Here is an 11,226-nt window from a genome sequence, read left to right on the forward strand (position 1 = left end):
GGGTTCTGTTTGTCTACTCGGGCTTTGATATACTCGATACTGAACTCCTGCAGAGGGGGTAGTAGTACTTATTGTGACGCCCCCTCGAGGTTTTTGCTGACTCCATCTGCTGGAATGGGGACATAACCCACGGTCTGGACTGATCCATGGTACTACAGGAACGAAAATTAGCAGGTAAGTAATAATTTTCTTATATTAGAGCTGCACAGGCTGACCTGGATTCTTGCTTATGTCAGCACTTTGAGGAAGCCCAGGGAGAGTTGGCCTCCCCGGACCTTGCTAAGCCCGGATCCTCCCATTCAGAGGATGAGTCAGCCACAGCCTTAGCTGGAAGTACCCTGGATCTGAGTAAACCCCGGAACTGGGTCATCCATGGGATGGGGAAATTCAGTGGCACCTACCCCAGTACCTCCTGAGCTAGGTGTGGACCCGGCTGCCTTCTCTTGGGTGGAATTTTTCCAAGGCCTTCAAGCCCTCGTACAGGCACAGTCTGCTACCTCACCCGCCCCTGTCAGGACAGAACCTCATCCAGTAAGCCCTCCCTCTCACAGTCTTATCAGCAGACCTCAAAGCTTGCCTCGACTCACCAAGGGTATCCCTGGCAGGGACCCGGACGCACGGACAAAGAAGTGGATCTAGATTCCTTGGAAGATGGGGAAATCCTCTGGTATAGAACCATATCGGACCGTGTTACAGTTTTTCAATACAGACAAATTGCCGGCCCTGGTTTCCCAGACCCTGAAGATGCTGAGAGTTCCTGGGGCAAACTCTATGATGGAACCAAAGAAGAATCCCATTCCAATTTCCCTACGGAAAGCCTCTTGCTACTTTCCAGTATTGGAAGCCATCCAGGAGATGATTAACCTGGAAAGGGATGCCCCAGATAAAGGTGGATGAGCTTTAGAAGCTCTATACCCACTGAATCCAGCAACGAGAGAACGTTTGCGTTTCCCTAAAGTGGATGCACTGGTCTGTGCTGTCTCTAAGTGAACAACTATCCCAGGGGAGGGAGGAGCGGCCTTAAAGAATGCGTACAATAGACGGAGTCTGTCCTTAAGCAGGCCTTTGACGCAATAGCAATGACCTTATAGATTGCTTCTTGTTGTGCACTGGTAGGTCATTCGTGCCTGCTCCTCTCTCGGGAGGTGGATGACTCGGGGTCGAATTCTAGAGCCGCCACTTCTTAGCTGACGCGGGCTCAGACCTAGTCCGTAACTTGGACAGAGGAGTAGCCTCAGTGGTGGCGGCCAGAAGACAGCTATGGCTGCAGAATTGGTTAGGAGATGCAACCTCCAAAGCAAATCTCACAAAGATGCCCTTTAAAGGATCACTTCTCTTCAGAAGCGAATTGGAAAATCTGACCAGTAAATGGGGCGAATCTCCAGTTCCCTGACTACCAGAAGACAAGAGAAAGCAGTTACAGTGCCCCTCGCCTGTGAGGGGTCGACCCAAGGCTCCCAGCGCTTTTGCCCCTACAGAAATGTGACATTTCAGAGGTCTCGGTCCTTTAGGAGGTCTCAGTCCTTTCGGAGCCGACAGCCCAAGAGAGGGGCAGGCTCGGGTTCAGGTTCATCCCTAACCCCCTAATGAAAATTTGCTGACCCATTCTCAGAATCAGGAGATAGGGGTCAACTGTCCCTCTTCTACCAACGGTGGGTCGAGATCACTTCGGACAAATGGGTACTGGAGGTCATACAAGAAGGATATGCGCTGGAATTTCGCAGCACTCCTCAAGACATATTCTTGCCACTCCCAGCACAAGAAGCAGGCAATGGAGACTATTCTGTTAAGGCTTCTCAGGATGAGGGCTATAATCCCAATACCTGTGCCCCAGGAAAATACGGGACGTTATTCCATCTATTTCATCGTACCCAAGAAGGGAAGGTTCCTTTCGCCCCATCGTCAACTGACATCTGTGAGTGATTCATTTCCGCATGGAAACCCTATGCTCCGTAATAATGGTTCTACAATCGGGAGAGTTCATAACATTTCTGGACCTATCTGAGGCCTACCTACATATTCCAATCTGTCAAGAACATAGTTTCCTATGCTTTGTGGTACTGGGTCACTATTATCAGTTTTCGGACACTGCCCTTTGGCCTGGCCACTGCCCCCAGAACATTTTTCAAGATTATAGTGGTCGTAGCAGCAGCATTGAGAAAAGAGGGAATCCTGAGGCACCCTTACTTGGACGACTGGTTGATCTGGGCCAAGTCCATGGAAGAGAGTCTCCAGGTGACCAACAGGGTGACCTCCTTACTTCAGGAACTCGGTTGGGTCATAAATCCTGGACAAAAGCAGTCTCAAATTCTCCCAGTCCTTGGAATATCTGGGAGTCCGATTAGACACCAAGCAGGGCAAGGTCTTCCTTCCGACTACACAGATAAGGAAGTTGATGTTCCAAGTGCGTCGGTTAATGAGCACAATACGCCTGATGGTATGAAACTGTCTTCAAGTTCTCAGTTTGATGGCGGCAACCCTGGAAGTAGTGCCATGGGCGAGGGCACACATGCGACTTCTTCAACGCTCCCTGCTGTCACGTTGGAACCAGCAGTCACAAGACTATTCAGTTTGCCTACACTTAACGATGGAAGTATGCTTTCGGCTCCAGTGGTGGCTGCAGGATGCTCATCTGGGCAGTGGTGTACCCTTGTCCCCTCCGAATTGGCTGGTCCTCACGACATACATGAGCCTCCAGGGTTCAGGAGCTCATTGTCAGGAACTGACAGCCAGGGGCATTGGACCAAGGAAGAGGCCCTCTGGAACATAAACTGCCTGGAAGCCCAGGCAGTTAGATTGGCGTCTCTACAATTCAGCCACATACTCCAGGGTCAAGCGGTCAGCGTAATGTCAGACAAGGCAATGACGGTAGCCTACATCAACCAGCAGGGAGGAACCAAGACTCAGCAGGTGTCACAAGAGAAAGACCTCCTTATGGAATGGGTGGAAATACATCTACAGATGATCTCAGCCTCCCACATCGCAGGAAAAGACAACATCAGAGCAGACTTTCTAAGCAGGGAGAGTCTGGATTCAGGAGAGTGTGAGTTGTTGGCCAAAGTCTTTCAGCTGGTGGTAGATCTCTGGGGTCTTCTGTCCACCGACCTGCTGGCCGCATCTCACAACGCAAAAGTTCCCCGATTCTTCAGTCTCAGATCAGTGGTCCCTGGGGATCGATGCTCTAATTCAGACTTGGCCGGAAGAAGAGTTGCCATACGCCTTCCCTCTATGGCCCCTGCTGGGCAGGGTCATTCGTAGAATCGAGCACCACAGGGGATTAGTCCTACTAGTAGCTCCAGATTGGCCCAGGCATCCATGGTATGCAGACATGCGAAGACTCTGGGTGAGACCCCCCCTGTGCCTCCCACCGCACAGGGACCTGCTACAGCAGGGACCGGTCCATCACGAGGATGCAACTCGATTCTGTCTTTAAGGTCTGACCCTTGAGAGGGCTCGCATGATGAAGCGAGGATATTCAGCAGAAGTAAATGTCACATTACTCCGTGCGTGGAAGTTCTCTACATCCCTAGTGTATGTGCGGCTCTGGAGAGAATTTGAGGCCTGGTGCAAGGAAAGCAGACAGTCAGAATCCCATTAATTCTGGAATTTTGGCAGGACAGCTTCAATAAAGATCTGACCCTTATCCAGGTCCAGGTAGCGGCTCTCTCCTGATTCAGGGGCAAGGTGCACGGAACCCACTTGTCGGCTCTCCTGGACAGGGCCCGTTTTCTGAAAGAGGTGAAGCCCATCCAGCCACCCCTATGGTGGCCGGTTCCCTTGTGTAATCTTAATCTAGTATTGGAATCTATGGCAGGGCCCTCCCTTTGGCTGCTGCGCAGTCTTTCCCTGCGTTTATTAACCTTGAAAACGGTGTTCCTGGTGGCGATCTGCTTGGCGCGTTGCATCTTTGAACTACAGGTCTTGTCATGTCGGGAACTGTTCCTCCGGATGACTCCAGGAGCGTTACAGCTTCGTATCGTTCCATCCTTCTTGCCCAAGGTAGTCTTGGACTTTCATTTGAATCAGTCCATTTTGTTACCGTCCCTATATAAGGACATGGAAGAATACCGCTTTCTTTGTTATTTGAATGTCAGTAGGCTTTTTTGTGCGGTATCTGGAAGTTTCAGAACCGGTCCAAAAGACGGGACCGCCTGTATGTCCTTCACGGTGGAAGGAAGCAGGGTGAACCAGCTTCGCACGCTACCATAGCTCGCTGGATTAAGGAGGTGGTCACAGGAGCCTTTGTGGAGGCAGGAAAGCCATTACTTTCTCAGGTAAAAGCTCATTCCCCTAGGGCTCAGGTGGTCTCATGGGCGAAAGCTTGACCGCTGTCTCCTGTCGACATCTGTTGAGCGGCGACGTGGTTCTCCTTGAACACCTTCTCCGGGTTCTATCGCTTGGACGTTCAGGCCCGGGAGGGCGCAGCCTTTGCAAGGGCGGTGTTAACCGGACCGTGAGCAGCCTCCTGCCCCGCTTAGGAGTAGCTTTTGTACATCCCACTGGTCCTGAGTCCATCTGTCTACACGCTAGGAAATGGAGAAATTACTTACCTGATAATTTTGTTTTCCTTAGTGTAGACAGATGGACTCTGCTTCCAGCTCACGGCTGCCCAAGAACGGTGCCAAGGATTCACCCGTGGAGTGGATATTGATTCCAAGAGATTACGAGTAAGCAGTCATCCCTAGATCAGGGCCTCTATAATCTTCCTGGGGTTCAGTGTTTGTTTGGTTGAGTACAGTTATGGTTATCTGTTTTTAATCATATTTTAAATCAAATTTTTTCTCTAGTAGGCCCACAGTGGCTTTTGAAGAGAATCCCGGAGGACTGAGGTCACTGCGGGCGGGTATGTAGGGTGATGTCAACTTTGAAACCTGACTCTCTCCATCTGCTGGCAGGGGAGCATAACCCATTAGTCCTGAGTCCATCTGTCTACACTTAGGAAAAAGAAATTATTGGGTAAGTAATTTCTTCATTGTCCGTGCCTCTGTTCTCTCCTTATCACCTCTCACCTTGGGTTTTCTGCAAGATTGCAACCTCCCTTACCCTGTCCTACCGCTGTCCTCAATACCTGTCCCCACGTGTGCGTGAATTCTGGCCCAGTCCTGCTTTCCCCCACCTCTGCTGTACATACCAGCCTCTCAGGTGTCCTCTGAACCTTTCCTTTCTCCAGCTTCATATCCCGACATCGCCTCCCCAAACCCCCAGTCTTTGACTATCTTTCCTATGCATTAGTGAATGTGTGACTATGTCTACTCTGCCGCCCGCCCCGTTCTCGTGGTTTCTTTCAGGCATCCCCGGGTGTGCTGCACACGGTTCCTCCGCGCTCATTAGGTGCTGCTTTAATTCTCATGCACGAGGGGAGGCAGTGTCTGTCTGTGGCCCCTTTTATTTATATATTTAATTTTTGCCGCTATTAAAGGGCCAGTGTATGGGCAAGTGACACATAGTGGAATTTAGTGCTAGCTTTATCAAAAAGTTAGTGGTGCTTCTCGTTGCCACAAGCCTCAGAGATTGCCACTGTGTACACATGGGGGGGGAGGGGGCTGCATATTTTGACCCCCACCCCTCTTGCTTCTCGCAGATTCCTTCCTATGCTGTGGCTTCCTTCTCCTCCTCTATCCCCATACCAGGGGGGAGCACACGTCCCATGACATTCAGTGAGCGTTGTTATATGCAAGAATGTTCTTGGGTATAGGAGCTAAAGCGTCCTCACGCAGACACTGTCGCAGCAGCAGACTGAGCCGGCGCTCCGTATCCCCCCACCACTATATACCCAATCCTGCTGGACCCTGGTTGAGAGAGAGAGAGATCCTGCATTTTCCCTCTTCTGGGCACTCTCGCCTCCCTCCTCTCTGTCCCTATAGGTCAGCGTTTGAGAAGGCGCTCAGTGGAGAGAGAAATCAGTTTCTGCCTGGTTAATTACACTTTTTTTTTTGTATCTGCAGCGGGTACCCAGGATTTTACAAATACATTGGCCCTCCCACATATAGAGCCATGGATACTTTTGTATCATGTGCGGTGCATGCACATTAATGGGTATTTATTTTTCCTTTTACAGAATATTTCTGAAGAAATGTTTTATCAGCTCAGCACTATGCTCCCTCAGATCTTCCGAGTGTCCTCCACGCTGACCCTGACATCAAAGCGCTGAGGTCCCTGCGTGCGCTGCCGTCAGATGGGAGAACTCCCTGTCTCTGTGCCTCTGCTGTGGACTTCGAGCGATTGTCACGTCAAGGATGTGGTGCAGGATTATAACAGCTGTCGCATTCCTACATTTTTCTCCTTTCATCCCTCGGCCCGCTGAAGCAGAACCTGCTCCCGGTCTGAGGGCTGGTCCGTTGTGTTCTGCTCTGCTGGGGGGGGCGGGTGACGGATTTGCTTGCCCCTGGTGGCGAGGGTGAGCCAGTGGGCTCCTGCGTTTACCTCGCTCCTGCCCTGGGCGCTCCCGCCTCCCCCGCTCTCCTGCCCTGCAGAACAAGCACCGAAGCAGGAGCCGGGCGCAGGTCGGTCTAACATTAGACTCCCGTCCGGATCCACCCCCCAGCGGCGCGCGTAAGTGCGCTCTTTTGACTCCCACTCTTCCCAGTCTGTGACAGACCACCTGTCACCTCCCTCGGGTGCAGTAGTTGTCCACGCTGACCCAATATGACAAATTTTTGCAGCTGGCCTTCCCAGCACACAGGCTGGCTTCGGGTTAGCTTTGCTGAAATGCCCCCTTTAAGTGGATATATTTAGATAAGGCACTGGATGCTGTTTGGGGTTTTTTTTTTTTTTTTTTTTTTATCAAACTTCACGTTATTTAAATCTGTTCAAGTTTTTTTGTGACATTTGGAAAAATATGAATTATGTGGTGCAAGCATTTTTGGAAGGAAGATGTTTTCTAGCCAACCGCCAAATACAGTTGTACTGACCAGAAGGGCAGAAGTCCCTTCCTTGCACAATATTTATAGAAAGGAGGAGAAGGATCGCATTTCTGGCTGCGTGTGAGATCAGGGGGCACGCATGGAGGTGTGGAAGGTCTATTTAGAAGCGCTTGACCTCGTCCCCAGGGCTGTAATCATGTCTGGAGAGCGTAAGACAATAGCAGGGCCCCGGTGGGAGAACGGGAGGTCACGAGCTGGAAATTCCGCAGCCTGGAGGTCGTCATTGCTATTCTAAATCTCTCACTGGGGTTTTTTTTTTAATTAAAGCTAAAAATAAAACAAATAATTGTTTTTCATTTAAAAATTGCTTGGGAACAGTTGTGAATCAGTGTTCAGCACCAGACAGGAATAAGGTTTGTGGCATAATCGGTGCCAAGGTGTGCAATCACGGAAATGCATTGCCAGCCTAAAGCTGTCCACGGGCTTGGGGGGAAGGAGTTGCCGATTTTTGCCTCTGTTCAAGTTTTGCACCACCCCGCACCATCCTCACCACTGTTGTGGCAGAGCGGCCGCAGAACTCGGATTTCCTTTCTCAGCCTGGTTGCAGGGCCTCGTCTGAGAACGCAACATTGCTCCTGCTTTAGGGGTCCGCCTGCCTGGCAGGTAAATGGGAAGGATCCAGGACCTTTCCAAACGCAACCCACGTTCTCTTCCTAATTCTCCTGACACTGCACGGTTCTGCCCGCACTAATCTGATACCCCCTGCTAGACGTACCGTTCTGAGATATTCCCAGCAGCGTCGTTAGGATCGTGCAAGCCGCTTGAGTCTGCCGAAATACAAACTGAAAAATAAAATCTTCAGATTACAAAACACTGCTCTGTCCTGTAGCGTCATTCCTTTCGGTGTTTTATTGCTGGCAATCCAACGACAGGTAGCGTGCCCCCGCTCTTCAGTCACATCAGGATGAGAGGCAGCAGGCGTAAGTGGGGATGAAGTGAGGTGAAGGGACCCTGGAGGGGGGCAGGGTTAGAGAGAGAGACCTGGATCGTGTGGCAGGAGAGAGAGGAGACGGGAGTTGGAAAAGCAGAAGGGAACAGGTGACGTGGTTGGTAGAAACGGCAAAGACCACGTCCCCGGAAGGGTTGGCAGAGACGGGTGGAGGCTCTCAGCCTGGGTAAGGAGGCGAGCTGCAGCCTTCTGAGGAGGCGGAGAAGCTGGGGATGAAAAGAGAGATGTAGTGACATGAAACCCGTGGCTGAGTGGCACCAGTGCAGAGCTGCTGAACGGCACAGTCACACATGCTGGAGATTAGTGCACTCTGCCTCCAAGGGGCATCCAAGTATCGGACAGGAAAGGATGCTTTTTTTTTTTTTTTTAGTATTGCTTTATGTAGAAATCACTGACACACAAATCCAGATGATCTCAAGGTGGGCAAAAGCCAGAAAGATGCTCAGCTGCATGGGGAGAGGAATGGTCAGCAGAAGGAGGGAGGTGACACTGCTCCTGTACAGGTCCCTGGTGAGACCTCACTGGGAATACTGAGCACAGTTCTGGAGACCCCACCTTTCAGAGGATATAAACAGGATGGAGCCGCTCCAGAGGGGGCTACTAAAATGGGCAGTGGTCTTCCTTATAAAGCACATGGGGATAGACTTACAGATCTAAACATGTACACCCTGGAGGAAAGGGGAGATAGGATAGAGACATTTCCTCTTCATTCAGCCAGATCAGTCCAGATGAATGGGTTATGCCCACTGACCAGCAGATGGAGACAGAGATTAACAGGATGGCCAACGTTGCCCCTTATAGGCTCCAGTGCTGACTTCAGTTTGCCAGTAATCTCTGTCTCCAGCAGATGGTGAGGCAGTCAGCCCCGTGCTCTGTGCTGAGGTGAAAAAAATCCAAATTGTGAGGAGAAAAGCTGGTACTCCCTCCTCCAGCTGAATACCCACCCTATGTCAGGGGGGTTATAGGTTGGTGCCTAACCTTCCTGCCCTCCCACCGGTTCCTTCTGAGGTCTCTTTGCATTAGATACAGGGCTCAGAAATCCCTTAGCATGCTACTCTGCCTTCAGCTTGGGATTGTACGTTATATTAAGTTTTAAAAATAAAGACGGCCCAGAGGTCAGCTTCACGCCTGCACATTTTCAGTGCTGTTTTTCTCTTGGCGATGGTGAGTGGGGTTTTTTTTTTATTGTTATTGTATCTTGTGCCATGGTTTGGCAGTCATGGCTGCATCGGATGGGGGCAGGACATGCCAGGGGCAACTTCTAAATCTTGCTGCCCTTGTTTGCAGAAGCGTGGAGCAGTTGAGTGCACCGTTGCTGCTGTTTTGGGGGACGCCACGGGTTCAGTTCCCGCCGGGAGCTCGTTTTCAGAGGCGGGAACGACGGCCAGGGTTGAGGAGTGGGGGAGAGAGAGAAGGAACAGAGGCCTCCCCGGGGCACAGAGCAGACTGGGCCTCACTGGAACAGCGCAGTCCCTGCCGTCTTTACAGGAGCAGCTGCTTCCGCCTCGATTTTAGCAGCCCTCGCTTCGTTGTGGGCTTCGGTGTCACAGGAACGTTTGGAAATGTATTCACCAAGCATTCGGGGGGGTTGAGATGGGCAGGACCAGGGCCATGGGTGATCTGTGCAAAGGAGCAAGACCAAGGCAGGGTGCGACCTCTCTGACATTCGTTCCCGAACACATTCATCGCGCTCTTAACATGCTCGACGAGCACTGGCGGGGGAGGCCCAGCTGGGGGGCGTTGGGGATGCAGGATCACCGAGGTAAGGAGAAGGCAGATAGAGAGAATGGGGCTCTTTCCCTTTCTCTGGCCTGCTGCCTCTGATCCTCCATCCCCATCTCCCCTATAAAGTCCCTAGAGGTCCCAATCCCTCCTCCCCCTAGTGAACTTCGAGCCCCTGGGAAAATCATCCTCTCCAGAAAATGTCTGCCTCTCTGTCCTCAGTAAATTGCAGACCCAGAATGGGTGAGCTCACCTCTGCTTTCGGGGGTTTGCACTATCTGCTGTTCTGGGGTTCAAAAGCATAGCCTGCTTCTTTGTCTCACTCTCTTCTCTCCCCCTCTCTCCACCATACTCAATCCTATCCCCGCTCCTCTTTCACTCTGTCTCCACCCTCCCTCCAAACACTTCACTCGGGCTTTCCTCCACTCTGATCATCTCACGTCTCACGGTCTGCAGACCCCTCATTAATACCCTGCAGCACCTCTGATCCCCTGACTCACTCTTGCCCCCTTTCCCCCCCACATGAATCACGGACTCTCTGATCCTGTGACTCACTCTTTTGGCCTCTCCCATCCTATCCCATCACTCATTCCGCTTCCCCTCCCTTTGAGCCCTTCACTCACTCCTGCCCCGCTCCCACATCCCCTCATTCACTCTCTTGGTCTTTTCGCCCTCATTAGCGAGGTCATCGTTAGCAGAGACGGAAGGCCCTGGGATGACGGCGTGAAAAGCAGGAAGACAACACAGGAGGGGCAAAAGTAGTGGATTTGCCAAGCATTCACCCTACATCTTTTTTTTTTTTTAACCTTGGCTGTTGTCCCTCGTCACCTTCTAAATTGTGCTGGGAAACTGTACAAAACTTGAAGCCACGTGTCTGCCCTCGTCTGAGGGTGAGCGACTCCAGCGCTCGCTGCTTCCTCCAAGGGCTGGGGAGACATTAAATAATCCATCCAAGTACTGGCTCTGTTCATTCTCCTCAGGGGACACTGCCGGCTCTGCTCTGCCTTCTTGGGGTCCCACAAATAAGGTGGCAGAACACCGTTCTGGGTTGTTCTGCCAGAAATTAAGCCTGTGGTAATGAACTCAAAAAGGGCTTGAACTGGCACATCTTTGAAAGTTGTGAGTCGTAGCGCCAGTCTTGACAATTGGCATTGCTGCTCACAGATTTCAAACGTGTACTTATTCAAATGTTTTTGTGTCTGTTCTTTGCTTCACTGCTTAAAACCATACCTAACCAGCATGGCATTACATTGTCAACCCTCCAGCCTTCAAGTACCATAGATATAGTTGCGATGGAGAAGGTACAGAGAAGGGCTACCAAAATGATAAGGGGATGGAACAGCTCCCCTATGAGGAAAGACTAAAGAGGTTAGGACTTTTCAGCTTGGAGAAGAGACGACTGAGGGGGGTTATGATAGAGGTGTTTAAAATCATGAGAGGTCTAGAATGGGTAGATGTGAATCGGGTATTTACTCTTTCGGATAGCAGAAAGACTAGGGGGGCACTCCATGAAGTTAGCATGGGGCACATTTAAAACTAATCGGAGAAAGTTCTTTTTTACTCAGCGCACAATTAAACTCTGGAATTTGTTGCCAGAGGATGTGGTTAGTGCAGTTAGTATAGCTGTGTTTA

General features: G+C 51.0%; 1 protein-coding gene across 5 annotated transcripts in view; it reads left to right on the plus strand.

Moving 5' to 3' along the window:
• The window catches only part of C4H12orf4 (chromosome 4 C12orf4 homolog), a 188,578-nt gene extending 180,842 nt beyond the window's left edge, over positions 1 to 7,736 (plus strand). For all 5 annotated transcript variants that reach the window (XM_029597293.1, XM_029597294.1, XM_029597292.1 and 2 more), the window contains one exon: positions 6,059 to 7,736. In XM_029597293.1, coding sequence (XP_029453153.1) covers positions 6,059 to 6,151 — 93 coding nt within the window. In that variant the 3' untranslated portion in view covers positions 6,152 to 7,736. The remainder of the gene's footprint in view (positions 1 to 6,058) is intronic.
• Positions 7,737 to 11,226: the final 3,490 nt, after the last annotated feature.

Source organism: Rhinatrema bivittatum, chromosome 4 (genome assembly GCF_901001135.1).
Source record: "Rhinatrema bivittatum chromosome 4, aRhiBiv1.1, whole genome shotgun sequence".
NCBI lineage: Eukaryota > Metazoa > Chordata > Amphibia > Gymnophiona > Rhinatrematidae > Rhinatrema > Rhinatrema bivittatum.